At 37.1% G+C, this 26070-nt stretch overlaps 1 protein-coding gene across 2 annotated transcripts in view; it reads right to left on the minus strand.

Moving 5' to 3' along the window:
* The window catches only part of RUNDC3B (RUN domain containing 3B), a 171218-nt gene that overhangs the window by 95597 nt on the left and 49551 nt on the right, over nucleotides 1-26070 (minus strand). For both annotated transcript variants that reach the window (XM_040260686.1, XM_040260685.1), the window contains exon 3: nucleotides 7022-7155. In XM_040260686.1, the coding sequence (XP_040116620.1) occupies nucleotides 7022-7155 (134 nt within the window). The remainder of the gene's footprint in view (nucleotides 1-7021; nucleotides 7156-26070) is intronic.

Raw genomic sequence — 26070 nt, forward strand, 5'->3', positions numbered from 1 at the left:
TTTTTGTGTTAGTTTTTATAAGTGGCATTTTTTCAAAGAATTTGCCCATTTCATTTAAATTTTTTAATTTACAGGTGTAAAGTTATTCATACCTTCTCTTAGGATTTTTAATGTTTGCAGTCTGTGGGGTTTACACTTCTTCATTACAGATATGGGTAATTTATAACCTCTCTTTTTTTTCCTTCTAGTAGCCTTGCTAGAAACTTATCAGTTACATTAATCTTTTTTAAAACACCAACATCTGGTTTTGTTGATTTTCTTATAGTGTACAATTGTTTCAGTTTATTTGAACTTTTATTCTTCATTACTTCTTTCCTCCTACTTTGGGTTTATTACTTTTTTAAAAAGTTTCTTGAGATGAAAGCTTTGATAACCGATTTTCTGCCTTTTTCTTAAAATACATAAAAGCCTACTTAAAGTTATCTATTCTCCTTTAAGTACAATTTTTATATATTTTCATTATCATTACTAAGTATGTTTTAATTTCATGTGCAATTTCTTCTTTCATTCATGAGTTATTTAGAAATTCTTCTCAACTTCAACTTATATAAGCCTAGTTAACTCTTTGTTATGGATTCTACTGTGGTTACAAAACATCATATTTGTTTATATTTCAATCCTCTGAAATTCATTGATGTGCATTACAGCTTACAGCTTAGCAAACGATCGATTATTGTAAAGCTCATTAAGACTGAATATTTTGTAGTTTCCCATTTTGATTTTCTTATATACTCCAGTTCTCTAGTATTAATCTTTATTTATGTTTTCTTCATATTATAATTACTTAATAGTCCATTATCTACATCTCCCATAGGTCTGTTTCAATTTTATTTTTTACATTTCTTAGTTTTGTTCATTTAACCTTGTTTCCTGATATGCTTGGTGATTTCTAATTAAATATTAGACATTGTGGAAGAAAATTTGCACCAACTCTAATGCTACCTTTCTCTAGAGTAGATTTACTTTTCTTATGGTAGACAAGTGTATTCGAAAACAACTTTGTACCACTTAAGGGCACCACTTTTAGGCTTTTGGGGTGCTGGTTTTCATCTGAATTTCCCTAACTCCCAAGGAACAGCCTTTCTGGGGTCTCAAAAGCCTGGAGTGTTTACAGGGCCCCTTCAATTTGTTTCACTTCCAGGTTTGGGGCCATCACAGTAAAGAACTAGCAACAGGAAAAGTGGAGTGGTAGTTAAAAGAGGAGGTAGATTTATGAATCAGTAAGAGAAAATGAACATAAAAGTGGCCTCTTTGCAATACTGTATCTTACTGTAAAGTTCCAGTATTTGGTAACTCTGGTGTATCTGTGATTAACACCCTCTCTCTCTGCCTCTGCCTCTTTCAGTAGAAAGTCTGGCTTACCACCATCTAGGACAAAGCATGACAAAGTAAGCTTCTGAACAAGGAAAAAGTAAGAAGAAGATGAGACCAGGAAAAACTAGGCAGAATTAGGGACAAAAATCATCAGAATGTATTAAGGGCTACATTCACAGTTCTGTCACAGTATAGGTGCTCAATAAAAATTTATCAGCTGGAGGGATGCATGGATATATGAGTCGATGTGATTAGTATATTCAGAAGTTATAATATGTTACATTTATACTGAATAGAAGGAATACATAGGGTAAGCAACCAAAAATTAGGAAAGCCTAACAAATCCTTAAATAAGAATTTTAAAAATAAGAATGCTCTTAAAACCAAAGAAAAAGAAAATTCACACAAGACATCCAGGAAGAAGGAAGAACACAATAACAGTAGAGAGTTCATACTTTCAGGCCAGAGACTGACTAAAGGGGAAGAAGGCTATCTTGAACTTGAAATCAGCTGGGATGCTAAGAAAATCCAATGGAAATATCTGCAACATAAACAACAATAGTAACTAAGGATCCAGTACAGTGGACCTTCTGTCAAAGGTCATGTATTAATATCATGCTTACAAGTAATTGGCCCACATTAGCAAATAGGGAAGATGGATAAGTTCAGAAGCAAGCAAAATAGGTACCTGTTGATATGAAGTTATTTTTCTCAGAAAGCTAATTCTAGCCTAACACCTAAATAAGCTGATGTACAGAAATCCTATGTCCCTAAATTCCTGCATATTATACTTTTTATTTTTGGCTGCACTGGTGGACCTGCAGGATCTTCGTTCCCTGACCAGGGATCAAACCCATGCCCTCTGCAGTGGAAACAGAGTGGTAACCACTGGACTGCCAGGGAAGATCCCTTGTGTACTGTAGAAAGAAGAGCTGCAAATATGGCTGAAATGTACAGATTACAGTCACAGTCTTCAATTAAAATATTCTATTTCATTGACAGGCTACGAATAGGCCCTGGAAAAGGAGCTCAACTAGTCACAGACTAAGCAAAGAAAGGGAATGTCTACCTTTTACAGGTCTCAGATTACAGTGACTAAGTTCACATCTCTTGTGGCAGCAAGTTTCTACAATGTGAATCTCAGCTGTACAGTGATACAAAGACACAGGCAATCCTGATTCAATCAATCAATTTAGAGAATGTCTCTGGACTGAATCAATCATTGCGCCACAGGGCATCCTGTCTTCCACTATTTAAAATGTTCACATAACCCTAAAAGTGTAATCAGAATGATCTGGTTTCTTAAATAGAAGTCAAAAATGAAGATCATAGTTTTGGTCCCAAGCCTACTGAGTTACACACTGTCTGAAATGTAAGTTTGGTGCTCAGGTTCTGATACGTTTTTCCAAGTATCAAGGCTGGATAAGAGTGTTATACATACTAGCAGTCACTCCGAACTGCAGTTCAAAGGCTCAGGAAACCTGCCAGCTGAGATATCTGTTTAATCCTTCAATCCTGACACTTGGCAGATGTGATTCACTGAGTAGATTAACTACTTTGCTCTCTGCACTACAATGAAGAAAGACAGGCGTAATCTTTGCCTGCAGACTTCTCCAGACAAGTAGTAGATCTTTCTTCCCCCACAAGTATCAATAAATGGAGGCTTCTCTGGTGGCTCAGATGGTAAAGAGTCTGCCTGCAATGAGGGAAATCTAAGTTCGATCCCAAGGTTGGGAAAATCCCCTGGAGAAGGAAATGCCAACACAATCCAGTATCCTTGCCTGGGGATGGACTCTGTTTGAGGCCTGAGCAAAACAAAGATATAAAAACAGGATTTAGAACGTAATTTTATTCTGTGGTGTTTTGATACTCAATACCAGTTTTTTATAGAATAAATATTCACCCATCTCTGCTGGGCAGCATCTTGCTGTGTAGGGCCTACTCCCAAGGCTTATTAAGAGAGCTGGTCAGCTGGAGTTTGGGATTCTTTGGTCCACCCAGGTCAAGAGTGCTACATTTCTAGTGTTTCTTACCTTCTCAATTACCTTTTATACTTTGGTATATGCTAGTTACAGAAATATATTCTCCCCTATATTGAAGGGGGTTAGAATACACTTGTCATGTTAATCTCTCCTGCTTTTAATTTGAAAATAAGAAAATAAAGTTTCTGTATCACTGGGGTACCTTCTATGAATATAATCCCTTATGATTATACAGTGGAAATGACACACAGATTCAAGGGATTAGATCTAATAAACAGTGCCTGAAGAACTATGGATGGAGGTTCCTAGCATTGTATAGGAGGTGGTGACAAAAACTATCCCCAAGAAAAAGAAATGCAACAAGGTAAAATGGTCATCTGAGAGGGCTCATAAATAGCTGAGAAAAGAAGAGAAGCTAAAGGCAAAGGAGAAAGGGAAAGATACACCCATCTCTAAACAATAGCAAGGAGAGATAAGAAAGCCTTCCTAAGTGAACACTGCGAAGAAACAGAGGAAAACAACAGAATGGGGAAAATTAGAGATCTCTTTAGGAAAATCAGAGACACCAAGGGAACATTTCATGCAAAGATGGGCACAATAAAGAACAGAAATAGGATGGACCTAGCAGAAGATATTAAGAGGTGGCAAGAATACACAGAAGAACTATACAAAAAAGATAAATAACCATAATGGTGTGATCACTCACCTAGAGCTAGACATCTTGGAATATGAAGTCAAGTGGGCCTTAGGAAGTATTACTACAAGCAAAGCTAGTGGAGGTGATGGAATTCCAGCTGAGATATTTCAAATCCTAAAAGATGATGCTGTGAATGTGCTGTACTCAATACAGAAGCAAATTTGGAAAACTCAGCAGTGACTACTAGACTGGAAAAGGTCAGTTTTCATTCCAATCCCTAAGAAGGGCAATGCCAAAGAATGTTCAAACTACCATACAGTTGTGCTCATTTCACATGTTAGCAAAGTAATGCTCAAATCCTTCAAGCTAGGCTACAACATTACATGAACCGAGAACTTTCAGATGTATACACTGGACTTAGAAAAGGCAGAGGAACCAGAGATCAAATTGCCAACATCCACTGAATCACAGAAAAAGCAAGAGAATTCCAGAAAAACATCTGCTTCATTTACTATGCTAAAGCCTTTGACTGTGTGGATCACAACAACTGTGGAAAATTCTGAAAGAGATGGGAATACCAGACCACCTGACCTGCCTCCTGAGAAACTTGTATGCAGGAAGAAGCAACAGCTAGAACCAGACATGGAACAACAGGCTGGTTCCAAATTGGGAAAGGAGTACTTCCAGGCTGTATATTGTACCCTAGTTGTTTAAATTATATGCAGAGTACATTATGTGAAATGACAGGCTAGATGAATCACAGGTTGGAATCAAGACTGCCAGGGGAAATATCCATAACTTCAGATATGTAGATGACACCACCCTAATGCCAGAAAGCAAAGAGGAACTAAAGAGTCTCTTAATGAAGGTGAAAGAGGAGAGCAAAAAAGCTGGCTTAAAATGTAATACTTTCAAAAAACTAATCTCATGGCATCTGGTCCCATCACTTCATGGCAAATAGATGGGGAAACAATGGAAACAGTGACAGACTTTATTTTCTTGGGCTCCTGAATCACTGTGGACAGTGACTGCCCCCATGAAATTAAAGACACTGGCTCCTTGAAAGAAAAGCTACGACAAACCTAGGCAGTGTTTTAAAAAGCAGACACATCACTTTGTCGACAAAGGTCTATATAATCAAAGCTATGGTTTTTCCAATAGTCATGTATAGATGTGAGAGTTCAATCATAAAGAAGGATGAGCGCTTAAGAACTGATGCTTTTGAACCTTGATGCTAGAGAAGGCTCTTGAGAGTCCCTTGGACAGCAAGGAGATCAAACCAGTCACTCCAAAAAGAAATCAAGCCCAAATATTCACTGGGAGAACTGATGCTGAAGCTGAAGCTCCAATATTTGGGCCATATGATGTGAAGAGCCAGCTCACTGGAGAAGACCCTGATGCTGGGGAAAACTGAGGGCAGGAGGAGAAGAATGAAATGGGTGGATGGCATCATTGCTTCAACGGATATGAGTCGGAGCAAACTCTGGGAGACAGTGAAGGACAGGGAAGCCTGGCGTGCTGCAGTCCATGGGGTCACAAACAGCTGGACATGACTGAGCGACTGAACAAGTCTTTTCGTCTTAACCTACAGAAGCCAAGATACAAACTCAGTTAAGATGCAAAAGAGAATTCAAATTGCACATTTTTAAAACCTGTATTCAATCAGACAATTAGAAAGTAAATAAATAACAAGTTTAATAGTTCAAGAAAATGGAGGCCAAAAGACCACTAAGATAACAATTGTGACAAAAATGAAATCTGCTAAAGTTAAAAAGAAACAAAAAAGATTTAAACATCTATGAGAAAAACTTTACAAAAAAACTAATCATAGTTGACTTAGAAATGAAGACATTTATTGACTTAAATGTATTCTCTATTGGCTCAGACAGTAAAGAGTTTGCCTGCAATACAGGAGACCCAGGTTTGATCCCTGGGTCAGGAAGATCCCTAGAGAAAGGAATGGCAACCCACTCCAGTATTCCTGCCTGGAAAATCCCATGGACAGAGGAGCCTGGTGGGCCCCAATCCATGGAGTTGCAAAGAGTCAGACATGACTAACACACTAACTTAAAAATATTACACATTCCATTTAACAAGATAAATACATTTTTGTTAATATTAACGTTATCAGAAAAGTCTTTTAAGTCCTACGAAGCCATCAAGCTTGTGAATACACTCTAAGTTTTCCAAAATTCTAATTTTTACCTGAAAGCTTTAATTTTAATGTTGGCAACAAATATTGTCAAGCTGTTTTTCTTGTCGGAACAGACTTACTTCACTCATGTTTATTTAAGGACTGTCTACAAATGCCTAAGTCAAAAAAGCTATAGTTTGAATGTTTTTCTTTCAAGTAAAAATACTATTACACAACAAAAGCATCTAGCTCAGCTAACAATTCAGACGACTGCATGAGTACTTTTCCTTGAGACGACCACCATATTTCAGTACGCTGCAGAAATGCTTTATGCATACTTCCCATCGTGTCACTCAAAATACTAAAAAGAAAGACTTTCAAAGGTCGAGATTTAATTAAATTAATAATGTTTACCATTATAGACATTAAGTGAAACTGGCTTTTTTTTAAGACTGAGTGCATGACGAGGAAGAACTCAATGACCACTAGAATAGTTTGATTCCACTGTTTTAATTTATGCCAAAGCATCAGCAATTTTACCTACCACTGCTTCTGCACCAGTAATGTGAATATCATCCCAGTTCAACAGGCAAAGCACATTCTGGAATTATGTGAAGAGAGTCTGACATGTGGACTGCCAGTGCAGGACATGAAGAGCTGCTGAAACTTCACAGACTGGGAAAGATTTCACCGTGCCTCTCAAAAAAGAAACTCACAATGACTAGCTTCATGCCTTCTTGCTACTTATAAGGCAACAGTGAAGATTTAAGAGCACTCTAAAATAACTAGTAGAAAAAAAAATTAAGCCTCTGAAAGATGTTAAATTTGGTTAAGGCTTAATTTCAACAAAGAAAAGAAATATTGCATATAGCAAAGAGCTTGAATTCTCTATTGGATCAAAATGCTTAGGCTGAGAGCACACACACACCCTGCACATTACTACTGATGTCTTACCTTAGCTCTGGAGGAACTGACATGTTCCATATTTTCAATGCTGCAGATACAGTTCTGTGAAACTTTCCGGCAAGCCACTCTGATATAGTCCCAGAAGCTACGAGGACTTCCGTAACCAAACCAGGTTACTTGACCTTCAGGAGACAAATTGTAACACAAAATAAAAAGAAAACCAGACTAGTAACTCAAAATGCAAGAACAACAAAATAAAGGGCAGTAGAGTGTGAGATTGTGGAAAGGACACTGATCTTGGGGTCAAAAAGCCTTAAGTCTGGTCCCTTTCTAACTTTACCTACTTGTGTGATTTGGGGCAATCTATTTAATGGATCTGGAACGTAGTTTTCTCAACAATACATTCAAAGTAAATGAAGCAAAGAGGGCCTAGACATTAAACACAATTGTCTGCATGTTATATCCTATTATTCTAACACAGTCTTTCAGAGAGCACACAGTTACCCTTCCTTGTGCTTCTAGTTAAGCATTCATTTAAATCGCATCTTTGCTGTTTACTGGCTGTGTGACCCCAGCCAAGTTAATTAACTTTTCTGAACACCACTTTTCTTGACACTAAAAGGGGACTAATTGGAGTAACCACTTTATGAGTATTCTCTGAATCAAATACAACAATACCTGAGTAATGCATGAGTAGTCCTGAGTAATGCCTGAGTAATGAGTATTGAGTATATGAGTAATGAGTATTGAGTATATGAGTAATGAGTATTGAGTAATGCCTGAGTATTCAGAGTATGAGTATTCTCTGAATCAAATACAACAATGCCCGAGTAATGCCTGAGCAGTCCTGGAGCATAGGACTTGGCACATTAAAGTACTGTAAAATAAGAAAGATAATAAAAAAGAAAAACAAAATGTTACCTCCTAAACCTTTCTCTTCTTGGAAAAACAGAAAAAAATTTAAAAGGCAACACTTTTTCTCCTCTTCAGAGGAATACTTCGAAGAATGAAACAATGTGTAGCCCATAAGTACCTAGCAACTTCCGGAAGGTACATTGACTAATCATTACCACCCATTCACTATCATTCTACCCAAACCTTCATCTGTCATTCACTTACTCACTCCTAGTCAACAACCCATGACAAGTCCTTGGGCACTTACCATTCTAATCTTCCAGATCTGGATAACTTCGTCTGTGTTCAAGAACAAATGTTCTTTTGTGTGTATTAATATTTCAATGCAGGACTTTGGTATCAAGATGTCTGCGTGCTACATTATAAACATCAAATATTCTGGACAAAAATATTTACTTTTATAAAAATACAAAAGCATTGACACATCCCTACTCAAACATCATTATATAACTCAAACGTCTCTTCAGTAATGAAATCTTACTGCCAAAAGATAGAAATCTATAGGAATATTTATAATCTTCCTTCTTTCCTTCAGTCTCTCCCCATCACTTTTCTTTGCTCCTTCTCCTCTTTAGTTAAAAATACTTCCCAGAACATGATGTCAGTATAGTCTGTTTTTAGGGCAATTTTCATGTTATCAATTTGTTAGCCATTTGGAGAAGAGAGGATGTCTAATGTTAAGAATATGGGCTTTTGAGTCAAGAGGATCAGAACAGATCACTTTCTAGACATGCAATCTTAAGCAAATGACTTTTCACTTTACCAACCTTTCTTCTATAAACTGATAATAATGGTAGTATCTACATGATAACACTGTTGTGAAGAGATAATGTATGTGCAGCAATTACTATATAGCCTAATACAGATGTTAATAATCATTATTACTTTTATAATTATTATCATAGAAAGAGTTAAGAGATCCAAGCTCCCCTTGCATTACAAAATAGCAATGAAATGCACAGTGAAGTTTTTCCCATTATTTGTTAAGAATCTAGAAAAATCTTTAAAATTTACTCCCTAATCCAACCTTTTCCCATATCAACCATGCTAAATTGACCTCCCTAAAATCTAGTCTTGGTTAATTTCTTTAGCCTCTATTAATTGAGATCATCCCACAATTTAAAAATGAGGACTAGCAACCACACTTCTCTCAATAAATGGAGTACCATACACTGGAAGCAATCTTGAAGGGAGAATCACAAGGTTTCTCTGGTAACTTTATTTTAAATCTTCTCATAAGTTTGATGTGGCTGAGGAAAATAATTTATGAGAAATTTCAAAGTAGAGTTGTTTAAAATTTTAAAAATGTAACAAAGTCCCCTATTGATGGGTAGGGTGACTCAGTAATCCCACTACTGGGCATATTTCCAGAGAGAACCATAATTCAAAACAACACACACACCCCAATGTTCCCTGTAGCACTATTTACAATAGGCAGGACACAGAAGCAACCTAAATGTCCAGCAATAGGGGAATGGACAAAGAAGCCATGGTACATATATAGAATGGAATATTACTCAACCATAAAAAGGAATGAAACTGGATCATTTGTAGAGACATGTATGGACCTACAGGCTATCATACAGAGTACGGTAAGTTACAAAGAGAAAAATATCATATATTAATGAAATTAAAGATGCTTATTCCTTGGAAGAAAAGTTATGACCAACCTAGATAGCATATTCAAAAGCAGAGACATTACTTTGCCAACTAAGGTCCGTCTAGTCAAGGCTATGGTTTTTCCTGTGGTCATGTATGGATGTGAGAGCTGGACTGTGAAGAAGGCTGAGTGCCGAAGAATTGATGCTTTTGAACTGTGGTGTTGGAGAAGACTCTTGAAAGTCCCTTGGACTGCAAGGAGATCCAACCAGTCCATTCTGAAGGAGATCAGCCCTGGGATTTCTTTGGAAGGAATGATGCTAAAGCTGAAACTCCAGTACTTTGGCCACCTCATGTGAAGAGTTGACTCACTGTCAAAGACTCTGATGTTGGGAGGGATTGGGGGCAGGAGGAGAAGGGGACGACCAAGGATGAGATGGCTAGATGGCATCACTGACTCGATGGACGTGAGTCTGAGTGAACTCCAGGAGCTGGTGATGGACAGGGAGGCCTGGCGTGCTGCGATTCATGGGGTCGCAAAGAGTTGGACATGACTGAGCGACTGAACTGACTGAATGCATATATGTGGAATCTAGAAAAATGGTATAGATGATCTTATTTGCAAAACAGAAACAGAGACACAGAGAACAAACATATGGACACCAAGGGGGGAAGAAGTGGGTTGGGATGAATTGGGAGATTGGGATTGACATCTATACACTACTGGTAACATGTATGAAATAGATAAGTGATGACAACTTACTATATAGCTCAGGGAACTCTACTCAGTGCTCTGGGGTCACCTAAATGAGAAGGAAATCCCCAAACGAGAGGATATATATATGTGTACAGCTGATTCTCTTTGTTGCACAGTAGAAACACAACATTGTGAAGCAACTACACTCCAGTAAAAATTAATTTAAAAAAACACGGTCCCCTTTTGGGGGAGAGGAAACAAAGATACGGAAAAACTAAATATCTAGGCTTAGGTTATACGGAGAAGGAATGGAGGCTAAATCCTTGAGACTCCTATTCTCTGTATGATATGCTGTCTATAGGACTTTCACCCAAGAGACAATGATGAGATTTCCTAGATAAGAAACTAAAGAAATTGAGAAGCTAAACAACTAACAGCATGACAGGTCACCATGACTCACAGGGCCTTACACTGAGGCTGAAACTCCAATACTCTGGCCACCTGATGTAAAGAGCTGACTCTTTAGAAAAGACCCTGATGCTGGGAAAGACTGAAGGCAGGAGGAGAAGGGGATGACAGAAGATGAAACGGCTGGATGGCATCACCAACTCAATGGACATGAGTTTGAGCAAAGCTCCAGGAGATGGTGAAGGACAGGGAAGCCTGGCGTGCTGCAGTCCATGGGGTTGCGAAGAGTTGGACATGACTGAGTGACTGAACAACAACAAGTATACCCGCAATAGTATCTTCACAACACTTCCACCTACTCAAGAAATTAGATGAGAGCATGACTGGCTTGATTCTGCCTGCCTTACTCTTTCATGTGCATCGTTTTCAAACTGAATTTGTTAAATCAAGACTCTGAATTTTTCACATTCAGAAGGATGTGCATTGATTAAGAGAAGGTGAGGTCGTTTGTTAGAAACTCCAAATGAACTCTCATGTAAATTGTCCATATATCCTAGGATTTTAAGAAAGTAATTTTTGCATCTATTTAAATGCTTGAGGTTAAAAAGAATAACAGAAGTGTTCAATTGGTTATTTGAATTATTATTACTTGAACATCGCTTGTACTTAAGTACGATTAACTGTTAGCAAAAGATGTACTTGGGGTTATTAGTCTGTAAAACCTATATTCAATAGGAAAATTAAAAAACAAACTTACAAGCTGACCATGCCTTTAAAAATAATTGCTGACGTAATAAATAATCACTCCAAAGATAGTCTCATTTCCTTTAAAAATAACTACAAAAGCAAATCACATAGCAAGGAACCGACTAGCCTATATTTTGAAGACATTTTATTCAGAAGAAACATGCTATCACTAATTGAATTCTCTTTTCAATGTTGGCAACAAGTACAAATGTATAAAGTGCTTTCAATTTTATATGTATTTTTAGAAGTTGACTTTTTCCAAAGTTAAACTTTTCAATACTTATTTCCAACCCACTGAACTGACTCTAATTCATTTCAGGCACAGAAATAAGAGGTAAAAGTTTGCTAGACTAAAAGGTGATCTGCTACTAACAAGCTACATGATGTCTTTCCCACTAAACTGCCTATTTTCAAGCACCTTAAAATGGCCTGTGATCTCTAAGGTCTAACATTATTTTAAATTGCTCTTTTACATTATGTAACTTGAATAATGTAGATATTCACATCATGCAGAATATTTGTGTTTTGCTCTTATTTTATGGCCAGATGAGACCTTCTAAAAACTTAAATTTCCAAAGTGGTTCTCTATTTAGTAGTGGATGACGACACGTCATCTTTTGGTAATATATAAATGAATCTGTTAAATGACCTTCTCTCTCCACTCTTTGTATTGTGCTTAGTTATGTGAAGAGCTGGTCTCACAAGCTGAAGTTTTGTTAGTGCCACAATACATCACCTGGATGACAACATCCAAGACTATTACCTGGGGCCTGCCATTTATCTAGACAAGTGATAAAAGACAGCGCCATCAAATTTTAAAAAGCCACTCTAATATCACTGCTGCTTGGAAGAAAAGCTATGACAAAACTAAACAGTGTTTAAAAAGCAGAGACATCACTCTGCCAACAAAGGTCCACATAGTCAAAAGGTAGTTTTCCAGTAGTCATGTATGGATGTGAGAGCTGGACCATAAAAAAGGCTGCATGCTAAAGAACTGATGCTTTCAAACTGTGGTGCTGGAGCAGACTCTTGAGAGTCCCTTGGACAGCAGGACATCAAACCACTCAATCCTAAAGGAAATCAAGCCTGAATATTCATTGGAAGAACTGACGCTGAAGCTGATATTCACTGACTACCTGATGCGAAGAGTTGACTCATCGGAAAAGACCCTGATGCTGGAAAGACTGAAGGCAGGAGGAGAAGGGGACAGCAGAAGATGAGATGGTTGGATGGCATCACCGACTCAATGGACATGAGTTTGAGCAACCTTTGGGAGACAGTGAAGGACAGGGAAGCCTGGCGTGCTAGAGTCCATGGGGCAGCAGAGTCGGACACGACTGAGCAACTGAACAACAAAAATATCACTGCAACAGTTTCAGATACTTAAAGGAAACTAATTACTTGTGGATTTATATTGTTGCCAATATATTTAGATTTTTTAACTTTGCACTGTAGATTTTATAGTGTGTGTGTGCGTGTTCAGTTGCTTCAGTTGTGTCCGACTCTTTGTGACCCTATGGACTGTCACCCACCACAGACTCCTTTGTCCATGGGATTTTTCTGGCAAGAACACTGGAGTGAGTTGCCATTTCCTCCTACTGGAGGGATCTTCCAAACTCAGCGATTGAACCCATGTCTCCTCTGTCTCTTGCACTGCAGGCGGATTCTTTACCACTGAGTTGCCAGGGAAGTAGGAATCTTACATTTCTTCCTGCTAATTTATGAAAATTAGTTTAAAATTTTCTAAACAAAGAAAATTCCCATTTATGCAAAAGATCAGATTCTTGTCCTTTAAAAAAAAGGCACTACTATTAGTTGAAGTTCACATTTACTAGACCACCCAGTGCTGAAAGTACAATCGTGACCTTGATTAATTTTCTAAAGTTTCATGTTAATGTTCTATAAAATATATATATATATATAAACACTTAAACTAACTTTAATTACACTTTCAGCTGATGTGAATAAGTCTGAGTCTAGATGAGATACTCAACTGTACTTATACCGCTAGCTCTATGTTACTTATAAGATGCCTCAAATAAATCATTCAGCAACTATGAGTCACAGTTGCTGCTGCTGCTGCTAAGTCACTTCAGTCATGTCCGACTCTGTGAGACCCCAGAGACGGCAGCCCATCAGGCTCCCCCGTCTCTGGGATTCTCCAGGCAAGAACACTGCAGTGGGTTGCCATTTCCTTCTCCAATGCATGAAAGTGAAAAGTGAAAGTGAAGTCGCTCAGTCGTCTCCGACTCCTAGCAACCCCATGGACTGCAGCCTACCAGACTCCTCCGTCCATGGGATTTTCCAGGTAAGAGTACTGGAGTGGGGTGCCATTGCCTTCTCTGATGAGTCACAGTTACCAGTCTATAAAATGTAATCATTATCCTTTGGTACTGACAATGTCTTGTTCACTGGTAAGGAATTTATCACAAACTTCTAAACTATACCACAGTTTATACCATAAAAATTAGCCAATTCTTAATCTCCCAAAACAACAAAGAAAATGAAGATAATCAGGTTCACCAGAAATCTGAAAACTGAATTTGACTTATAGGCTTTTTTATCCTAGTAATTTTACCATCTTTCAAAGCAGAGTACAAAGGTTTTGCTTTCTTCTTCTGCCAGCATTTTTGATATAAGGCTTAGAACACTGGTAGACTGAATTAAGAGCATGAAGGCTGACATCCACACAGAGTCACATATCAAAGCATAGGCCTGAAGAAATCAAGTGTAATGTTTCAGCAGTGACTAAGGTTATACATAAGCGACCTAAATTGTTTAAAGTGATTGTGGGGATCAGGATTGAGGAAACGAGAAAATACTGTTTTTCTATTTCTACCTGTCTTACTATAAGTGATCTTTACTATAAGTGATCTTTATTTTTTTTAAAGATCACTTTTCTAAATGAAAAATATAATAAAAGGCCAGGTCATTAGCATGAGGCCTAGCAGTGCTTTGTATACAGCAGGAACACAATAAAAAAAGTTTCATATAAGTGAGTTAAGGCATATATTTTACCTTGAAGAAAGGAAACTAAGGAATATAATCCCACTAGAGGTTTAAGACCAGTAGTGACTGTTGATCGCACCCATGTATGTTTTACTGAGTAACTTTGGAAAATTCATAGCTTCCCTGAGCCCCAGTTTGCATGTAATCCAAATATTACTACACAGCACTTACAAACTGAGAAAATAACCAGTAAGTCTTATATTAGTGAGTTATAGTAAAATATAAATAACACAGATACACATGATTAATAAAATTGTGCTTAAAACCAGGAAACTTAATAGAAATATAGAGGGGGTCATGTAGGAGAGTAAATGGAGTATTATATTGTGTGGGTTAACAAAAAGCTTTTAATTTAAAAATCAGCATAAGCATAGTTCTGCCCTCTGGATTAATAAAAGCAGAAAGCTTTGCAAAACCCATGCAATGTACTAAGAAAGATCACTTAACTGATACAGCCCTCCCCAGTAAGTCAATTCCATGCTCCCGTGCAGCTCAGTGGCGGGAGACATCACCAGCATAGAGTACCTTGGAGAGGTATTTGCAGATGAGACAGCCATCGGCAACTTTGGGAACTCTCTTTAAAAAAAATAAACAACAACACAGAGATATTTGAGAAACCTGACATGAAGTTTACAAAAGCAAACTGAACAGCCCCAATAAGACAGCTACAAATAATCTTGATGCAGTAAACACCACTTACATCTATTACATAAGATGAACTCAATTAAGATGAACAGGGGCTCTACTCAGCATGGAAATCAAACTGGTCTCTGGTAGCCTATTCTGTTGGAGAGGCTGTGTGTGTGTTCCCTGTTTATTTTCATCTTCATTACTGCTCCCTAAACATAACAAGCTGATAATGAAAGAATGCAAAATGAACAAGAAGCCTGCTGAATCTGCGAGCCTTGCACCTCAGAATGTATACAAATGGCTAGGAAAGTTGCTCACTTATTGAACTATATGACTCAGAAAGTTAACTTTAAAAATAAATGTTCTTTTTTACTGTTAAACTTTTCAAAAAGTTATAAAATTCATTTTAAGGAGAAGTTCTCTCTTTTATTGGTTTAAGAAGAGATAAAGTTTGCATAATTTTTTCTGAATCATGAGAATAGCACTTAATTATTTAGTAAAATAATCCTTAGTTTAACCAATGTTGACTAAATGCCTACTTTATACAAAAACACTGTTTTTCCTACAGCTTCCAATTATTGTTTAACAATCGCCATCTGGAAAAGTATTATAAATTCTTGCCTATGTTTTTTGGCAATTCCCAGTAGAATTACACAGGAACACTCCAAAGTCAAATTTCTGAAGTCATACTCCCCACAGATGGTATCTTCTTTCATAAGCAAACACTGAAATTCCAACAGGACGTGGTCCCACACCTTTCTAAATACTTAGACCTTTTATGAAACTAAACAGAAGCAAGCAACCAAACATGGTCAGTAATGTATTAAAAAAGTAAAAGGAAGGAGATATATATAGTTGTGCTATTGGCTACGTCTATGTCTCTACTATTCAGCTCTATCCTCCTATATCCATTTGCATCGTTGCAAACAAATATTAAATTGGAAACATATCCAAAAGGATCTATAACCAAAGTTACCCTAGTTGAAGCCTATATTAAAATTGAATGCTCTTTCTACAACAAACAAAACGAAAATCTCTCTGCATTAAATGTAAATCAGAACAGAATGCTTTTTGTTAAAAATGTTAAGAACACCAATTTTTAATGTTTAAACCACTTTTACTAGCTCTGCCTTGAAGGTAGTGTATCTTATCTGTAGTCATTTACATAATCAAAAAGTTATCAAAGTAAAAACAATTTTCAGGGAAACTGCTTAAAATAATTTTACTTAAAAAAAAAAGTTTCGAGTAAGATTCATCATGTTTATATTTATGTCATGGTTTAATCAATACCCAGTACAAAATAGGAAACAACTACTGAATCTATTATGAAGCTCAGTTTATACTTTAGGGCTTTTTTCAGCTATTAACACATTAGCCTTTATGACCTGGTTATGTGTAATATTTTGATTCTGGCTGTGGAACACCATCTGACAATTTTAACAACTAAAACATTTCCACTTATTTGTAGGCATTAATTGCTTTGATCATAATTTAATATCTCACTTGAGGTCACTTATAAGCAACCAGCAGTGTCCAGACCAAAAGACAATCCACCAGATTCCAATGATCTGTAGTCACAGTTCAGCACCCATCTCATTCTGTAGATGGAAAGGTGAGGCCCAGAGAGTGCCCACCTAGACCCAGCACATCTGTTCCCTGCATCCTCATGCTCATCTACTCCTTCAGCTGTAGACAAGATCTGACAGACGAGAGAATCAGTCGACTGGCTTTCCTGGTTGAACGTGAGTTCTTACTACAAATGGGAAAAATAATGGCGCAGTAAACACAGAGTATGAATGGGGTAAATATTTTCACATAAAATACAAATCCTTAGCTTAGATGGTGCCAAAATATATATATATGTATATATGAATGGCAAAGCTTACATTATTTCAAAGTGGCTCAAGGAGTGGCTTGTTAGTAGAAAACATTCTCATTTTCAACTGAAATTAAAACTTTTTGTTTTAAAGTATACAATAATATTTATTTATATATTTTATTTAAATTATTTATAATATATAAAAGACATAATACATATACAATATACCTGAACAAGAATATAGATATATTAATATGCAAATACATAAAATGTATTTACATATTCCACATGTAATTTATGTTACACATTTCATAGGTAATTAATATATAATAGTATATATTCAAATTTATTATATATATATAATGTTATATATTTAACATTAAATATATAATGTTAGGACAGATGAGACAAGACCAAATATTTAAACCAAACAAACTGAAAATGTTTTGTTCAAGAGCAAAAGTCATTCAAATGGACCATTATAATTATATAATATATGGTGATACTAGGCACTAGTTTCTAAAATTTTATCCAAAAGAAGAATCTACTCAGAAATGGATATGCAATAAAAGAATGCTTAATTATACTGAAGATATAGTATTTTCTGACTTGGAAAGTACATACTTTTCAAAAACAAATAACTGTAAGTAAATCAACTTTATGGTCTTTATATTAATGTGGAAAATGGCCATCATACAGAAAAGACTACTGCTTAAACAAATCAATCAGCCTTGGTGATAAGACTGAATGTAATACTAATCCATAAATACATTTATTCTTCCCTTTTTTCATGTTAGCCCTTGTTACAACTTTAGCTTTCTATTTATTGATTCCTTTGATGACTGAGCTACATTATCATGATTGATAAAGTCTGACAAATGCTAACTATGTAAAACGTGAACCTTTGCCCCTGCTGTATTTAGTCTTATTTTCTCTTTGTGCGTGTATACTTTTCTAATAAGGCTACAAGTAGATGATTCTTTTATGTAATTAAAGATGGATTCCTGAAAAGATCCCTAGATAGATTTGTAAATTGATTGTCATTTATAAGGCAAATAACAAGACTGATAATCAATGATCAGACAGTAAGTCAGAATTTTCACAAGTTTTCTTTTTAAACTGGGAATACCAGATAAAATATACTCTATTCTGTCATTAATACTAATAATGTTCAAGTTTGTATTGCTTGAAATTTTGAATATTTAACCATGTATTTGTATGTAAGAGAAAAATCACTCAGTGAAGCAATATTTACAACTGCAATATGCACTATAATTCAGCTAACAATGAAACAGTATCTTTTCTATGTAGCCATTTTCCACTTTTTAGTAGCTTCTAAAATTAAAATGTTATATATAACTTATCTTAAACTTCTTAAAAGTTTGCTTTAAAATGCCATTTACAGGTAAATGTAGGTACACTGAAATAGTATTTGGTTATTTGATTCAACAATTTTTAAAAACTGAGCACCAAAATTATGCAAATACTTTACATTTGATAAGTCATAGTGACTTTAAAGAAAAAGACTATAGGAAGAATTTTAACCAAATAAAAATATTAGATCATATGCAAGAACAACTCATGGAAATTAGAAAATCAGAAAAATGTAGGAACTGAAATTATGATGCTCTCCAAAAATGAATGAAAGTCCATTGTGCAATATTTTCCCTTTTCTACAATATGAGAAATATTTACTTCCTTTAAATGAGCAATATTTGAGCATTAAGTGATCTAGACTGTTGAAGTTATGTAACAAAAATTTTACCAAGAAAAAAACTTTCCACTACTGAAAATAAACAAAATATGATTTGATAATTACAAGTACTGTAAGTAGCTCTATGCTAACTTGCAAAAATCATAAGATCCAACTGGGAATGTCCTATTATTTTTCTGGCAGAGACTCAAAGGACTACAGACATAGGTAAACAAACACAAACATGAATTACCATCAGAAACCATCATTTCCTGCTAACTCCAAGAACTGGACTACCTAATAGAATCACAAACTTTTTAAACTCTATCCTATATTAAACACACACACACACACAAAATATCCTAGGCAATTCTATCAATACTAGCTATTATTTAATAAGTCTTTTCATAATGCTTTCTCCCATGTAGTACTCCCTTCTCAGAACCCAACTCTAAACTGTAATTCTTTCATTTGAAGGACTTTTGAAGAGAAGTTCACAAAAAATGAACTTGAAAAACTCTCTAGGGGTAACCAGGTTTAAAACCATTAATAAACCTCTCCTGTAAATAAGAAAATGCTTAAATGTGAAAGTTTAAAATTCCTTGAAAAGTATGGTTTGGTTCTAAAATATAAAAACAGTTTTGTTCCTATCTCCAAATAAATATAAAAACTTGAGATATCTTTCTTGCTCTTCACCTAAAAACACCTACAACAAATAACACTAATTAAGAGTAGTATGACAATCACATAGCTTCAGACAGGAGCAAATCACCAACTATGTGGCCACTGTGTGTTTCAGAATTTTAAACATTCAAAACCATATACAGTATGAAACTAAGACAAGAAAAATATTTCAGATGTTTCAAAACAGAAATAAACTTTCAAGTGAAACATAAGAATAAAATAATAATAAACTACCAATAATAATTATGTAAGAAGGACTAGTATCAAGGGAGAAAAAAGTCATTGATCAAAATGGGCTATAAAATAACAAGCTCCACATAATGTACATAATTCTTTTTTATTCTAGACTAATTTAAAAAATTTATTCCACAAAACAAATGAAGTCATAATCTGGAAGTTAGGAAAAGAGATGAATAAACATGAACATACATTCAATCTCATTTGTAAATAAAAACAAATTAAAATAACAAATGTTGTATATATTTCATATTAATAGAAGACCAAAAATATTTTCCCCTTACCAAATTAAAAATAGTAAAATAATAGTATAATGAGCATATGAGAAAATAACCATATATACTATTGTTGGTGCAACCTGAGAGATGATAGATAATATAGCAACATACATTAAACATAATACATATATATCATAATGTACATACCCTTTAATTTCAGTAATTACAATTCTAAGAATGCATTAGCTACTATCATTAATAGAAAACAATTTTAAAGAATTAGAAAACTGTGAACATTTTTTTCAGTGATATATGACAGCATGTTTATGAAAGAGAAATTTGGTAAAAAATTTTGATAAGTAAATATGACATTATGGTTCATTTATACAACTGAATATTATATGTTTAAAATTAAATGGCAATATAAATAAGAGAAGACAGATGCTTAAAAATCTGTACATGACTTTTCATAACAGTACTATTATAATAAGACTGTTGCTGTAGAAAAAATGGAAACAATCTAAATGTCCATTAAATGAATAATAAATACACAAAATGTGGTGTATTTATAGAATTGAACATTATTCAGCCATTAAAAGGAATGAAGTTCTGGTAGCTGTACAAGAAGGATTAGCCTTGAAAACATGCTAAATTAAAGAAGCCAAACATAAAAGCCACACACTTTATGACTTCATTTACATGAAATGTGCAGAAGTAAATCCATAAGGACCAAAAGTATATTAGTGGTTTCTAGAAAATGGGGTGGGGGGGTTGGGGAGAGTAAAGGAAGTGACTGCTCAGTGGATACAGAGGCTCTTTTATAATATAATGAAAATGTCCTGGAACTGACAGCAGTGATAGTCGCACAACACTGTGCATATACTAAAATCCAGTATATTGCACACTTTACATCGGTTAAAATAGTGAACTTTATGTTATAGGAATTTAATCTCAAGTCTTTAAATGCTCATAAAACAAAATGACGTGGAAAAATATAGTATGACTAATGGCAAAACACAGGTCATAACAAAGAAAATACACATATTGTCTATGTATACATATTCAGATATGATAGATATACAGAAAGTTGCTAGCCGCAATTATATCTGGGATTTCTGGAAGGTTTTATTAATACTTCTAAGGTTTTATATGTGAACCTACCGTCATTTTTACATGAAGTAGGAGTAAAAGGGAAGACAGAGAACTGATAGTCCAAGAAGATGAAAGTATACATATACAGAAAGGGGTTAAATTAAGGAATCGTGCTAGAGCTTTATCATTTTCTTCCTTTCTTTCCTTTTTTTAAAAACACAGTAGAACATTAACAAGAATATAAACAAAGTCAAATAGTCCACATGGCCTTTATGGGATAAAATCTTAAAATGAAGAAAGAGGTTTTTCAAAAGGCATCAGAAAAACAAGAAATGATAAGGGCTATAAGCTTAGGAATACATAAAAGTATAGGAATATGTTTTTAATCAAAAAAGATATATGAAGAAAAGGAAACTTGAATGACACTTCAATGTTTCCAGTTACATTTTTTAAACCATACCTACAAACTGAAGTTCTCTGTTTTTAGACTCTACATAGCTGCTTATTTACTACTTGAAGTTTAAATTTACTATCCTACATAGAGGTTAATTTTATTTCCTATACAATTTAAGGGGCTCAATGGTAAAGAATGGTAAAGAATCTGCCCATCAATGCAGGTTCAAACCCCGGGTCAGGAGGATCCCCTGGAGAAGTAAATGGCACCCCACTCCAGTATTCTTGCCTGGGAAATCCCGTGGACAGAGGAGCCTGGCGGACTACAGCGCATGGAGTTGCAAGAGCAGGATACGACTTAGCAACTAAAACATACAACTCAAGGCACTGAACGAAAATAACCGTCTACATATAACCCTGGATGTTTCAAGAATGTTTGGATGTTATGATTTTCTGAGATACAAAATCTGCTGAAGGTTTCCTGCATTTCCAAGTATATCATGGAAGTACATTCCAAGAACAGAGTGGCCTTGTCCATTGTCTAAAAGCTGAACTCTGGCAACCTTCAGAGCCACTTTCTTTTCTTGCATCATGTTTTTTTGGCCTGAGTAGGTGAGTTTTATTTGGGTGAGTTGTGTTCAAATGTTACTGCAGAAACAATTCAAGTCTCATTTTATGTGCAAACTAAGACTCAAAAGTTGGAAAACTATCAAAAATGAACAAAGAAAATTCAAGAGCCAAATGGAGAGGTTTATCTTTACCACTGTTTCTAATAGTGTTTACACCACACTTCAAAAGGTGGCCTCATGGGGAGGTAACTATTTATTATTTAAGTCAGGAAGAGCTTTGAGGTTCAAGCCAGTGTTCCTAAACAGTGCTTAGGTATCAAACAGTTCAACTGGATTGCAGAAATTCTAAAATGTCAAGTCACAGACATTCTACCTTATTTTAAGAGTCTAAATTCAGGTGCTATCACAGAAAAAAAATAAACCAAAAAAACAGCCCAGAAATTAGTACTCAGGGGATCAAGTGGAAATTTCTCAAGAGTTTTGTTTTTCAACAAATATTCACTATGTGCCTACCATATCCCAAGCACTGTTCCAGAAATATAGGCAGTATCAATGAAAGAAACAAAGATCTTTAGCCTAACGAAGCTTATACTTTAGCAGAGGTAAAGGAATACAATAAACAATAATCATGAAGATGGCGGATGAACAGGACGGGGAGACGACTTTCTCCCCCACAAATTCATCAAAAGAACATTTGAACGCTGAGAAAATTCCACAAAACAACTTCTGAATGCCAGCAGAGGACATCAGGCACCCAGAAAAGCAGCCCATTGTCTTCGAGAGGAGGTAGGAAAAAATATAAAAGATAAAAATAGAGACAAAGAGGTAGGGATGGAGCTCTGCCTCGGGAAGGCAGTCTTAAAAAAGAGAAGTTTCCGAACACCAGGAAACACTCTCACTGCCGAGTATGTGGTGAGCCTTGGAACCACAGAGGGCAACATAACCGGGAGGAAAAATAAATAAATAATTAAAACCCACAGATTACGTGCCCAACAGTAACTCCCCCAGCAGAGAAGCAGCAAAGATGCCTGCATTCACCACTAGTAAGCGGGGGCTGGGCAGGGAGGCGCAGGCTGCATTGCTTAGGGTAAGGACCAGGCCCAAATGCCCCGAGGGCAATCTGAGGGAACTAACTTGGGATAGCAAACCCAAGGGTTAACTACTGTGGGATAACTACCACATGAAAAGCCTTAACCTAAGACACAAAACAAAGATCATGGCATCCAGTCCCATCACTTCATGGGAAATAGATGGGGAAACAGTGGAAACTGTGTCAGACTTTATTTTTTGGGGCTCCAGAATCACTGCAGATGGTGACTGCAGCCATGAAATTAAAAGACGCTTACTCCTTGGAAGAAAAGTTATGACCAACCTAGATAGTATATTCAAAAGCAGAGACGTGACTTTGCCGACTAAGGTCCGTCTAGTCAAGGCTATGGTTTTTCCTGTGGTCATGTATGGATGTGAGAGTTGGACTGTGAAGAAGGCTGAGCACTGAAGAATTGATGCTTTTGAAGTGTGGTGTTGGAGAAGACTCTTGAGAGTCCCTTGGACTGCAAGGAGATCCAACCAGTCCATTCTGAAGGAGATCAGCCCTGGGATTTCTTTGGAAGGAATGATGCTAAAGCTGAAACTCCAGTATTTGGGCCACCTCATGAGAAGAGCTGACTCACTGGAAAAAACTCTGATGCTGGGAGGAATTGGGGGCAGGAGGAGAAGGGGACGACCGAGGATGAGATGGCTGGATGGCATCAAGGACTCGATGGACGTGAGTCTGAGTGAACTCCAGGAGATGGTGATGAACAGGGAGGCCTGGTGTGCTGTGATTCATGGGGTTGAAAAGAGTCGGACACGACTGAGTGACTGAACTAAACTGAAGACACTGCCAGGCCCGCTCACAGAGAAAATGACTGAGCAGAGCTAGCTAGCTGCAGACCGGCCCATCACCCTCCGATGACAGGCAGACGAGGGCAGCCAGAGCCAAAAGGGGGCAATCACAGTCCCAGAGAGGCATTATCTACCAAACTGCAAGCAGGCTTTGTTGCTAACCAAGACTTCTTGGGATTCTGGACAGTCAACTTCCGCTTGAGAAGGTACACCAGTTGTACACCCAGAAAACCGAGCAGCAAAGACAGGGCAGGCGGTAAGTCGCAGCGACCGCGCTCGCCAAACACCTGGTCACCTGAGCTGCTCGGACCTGGGAAGGGCACAAAACGCAGGCCAAACCAAGTCTGCACCTCTGAAGACTACCCGAGTACCTGAATCTGAGCAGCTTAGACCTGGGAAGTCCATACAACCCAGGGCCGGCCTCAGACAGTTCCCAGCAGAGCAACCAAGAGCCGAAGCAGTGTAGACAAGAAAAGCACAGACGCTGTGAGTGGGGGCAAACCCAGTGTGGCCGAGACACTGCGAGCGCACACCAGTGTTATTTGTTTGCAGCGTCCCTCCCTCCCCACAGCGCAACTGAACAAATGACCCTAAAATAGTGTCCACCACTGCCCCCTTGGGCCAGGGCGGAAATTAGACACTGAAGAGACCACCAAAGAGAAGAAGCTAAAACAGAGGGACCGCCTTGGAAGTGACAGTGCAACAGATTAAAACCCTGTAGTTAGCACCGACCACATAGGAAGGGGCCTATAGATCTTGAGAAATATAAGCCGGACCAAGGAACTAACCGAAAATGAACTGACCCCACACGGCCCACAACACCACCAGAGAAAGTCCTAGATATATTTTTACTATTTTTACTATCATTCTTTAATTTTTTTTTTATTTTTAAATCTTCTGCTGCGGCTGCTGCTGCTGCTAAGTTGCTTCAGTTGTGTCAGACTCTGTGCGACCCCATAGATGGCAGCCCATCAGGCTCCAGCATCCCTGGGATTCTCCAGGCAAGAACACTGGAGTGGGTTGCCATTTCCTTCTCCAAAGCATGAAAGTGAAAAGTGAAAGTGAAGTCGCTCAGTCATGTCCGACTCTTAGTGACCCCATAGACTGCAGCCTACCAGGTCCCTCCATCCATGGGATTTCCCAGGCAAGAGTACTGGAGTGGGGTGTCATTGCCTTCTCCATTATAACCTACTATTACTTTGCAAAAAAAAAAAAAAGAGGGACCCTATTTTTTAAAGCAAACTTCATATATATATATATATATATATATATAAAATAACTTTTGTGATTTTTTTCCTTTTTCTTTAATATTATATTTTTGAAAATCCAACCTCTATTCTAGATTTTTAATCTTTGCTTTTTGGTATTTCTTATCAATTTTTTACCTTTAAGAACCCAATCTTCAGTACCCATTTTTATTTGAGAGCAAGATTACTAGCTTGACTGTTCTCTCCCTCTTTGGAGTCTCCTTGTTCTCTACCAGGTTGCCTCTGTCTCCTCCCTCCCCCTTCTCTTCTCTACCCAAGTCTCTGAATCTCTGTGTGTTCCAGATGGCAAAGAACACTTAGGGAACTGATTACTGGCTGGATCTGTCTCTCTCCTTTTGATTCCCCCCTTTATCCTCCTGGCCACCTCTGTCTTCTCCCTCCCTCTTCTCTTCTCTGTATAACTCCATTAGCATCTCTGAGCGGTCCAGGCTGTGGAGCATACATAAGGAAGTGATTACTGGCTAGCTTGCTCTCTCTTCTTTTGATTCCACCTCATCTCATCCTGGTCACCTCTATCTCCCTCCCCCTCTTCTCTTCTCCATGTAACTCTGTGAACCTCTCTGGGTGTCCCTCACCGTGGAGAAATGTTTCATCTTTAACGTAGATGTTTTATGAACAGTGCTGTATAGATGGAGAAGTCTTGAGGCTACTGTAAGAATAAGACTGAAAACCAGAGGCAGGAGGCTTAAGTCCAAATCCTGAGAACATCAGAGAACTCCTGACTCCAGGGAACATTAATAGATAGGAGCTCATCAAATGCCTCCATACCTACACTGAACCAAGCACCACCCAAGGGCCAACAAGTTCCAGAGCAAAACATACCATGCAAATTCTCCAGCAACACAGGAACACAGCCCTAAGCTCCAATATACAGGCTGCACAAAGTCACTCCAAACCCACTGACATCTCATAACTCATTACTGGACACTTCATCGCACTCCAGAGAGAAGAAATCCAGCTCTACCCACCAGAACACCAACACAAGCTTCCCTAACCAAGAAATCTTGACAAGCCACTGATACAACCCCACCCACAGTGAGGGAACTCCACAATAAAGAGAACTCCACAAACTGCCAGAATACAGAAAGGCCACCCCAAACACAGCAATATAAACAAGATGAAGAGACAGAGGAATACCCAGCAGGTAAAGGAACACGACAGATGCCCACTAAACCAAACAAAAGAGGAAGACATAGGAAATCTACCTGATAAAGAATTCTGAATAATGATAG

Source organism: Oryx dammah, unplaced genomic scaffold (assembly GCF_014754425.2).
Source record: "Oryx dammah isolate SB20612 unplaced genomic scaffold, SCBI_Odam_1.1 HiC_scaffold_18, whole genome shotgun sequence".
NCBI lineage: Eukaryota > Metazoa > Chordata > Mammalia > Artiodactyla > Bovidae > Oryx > Oryx dammah.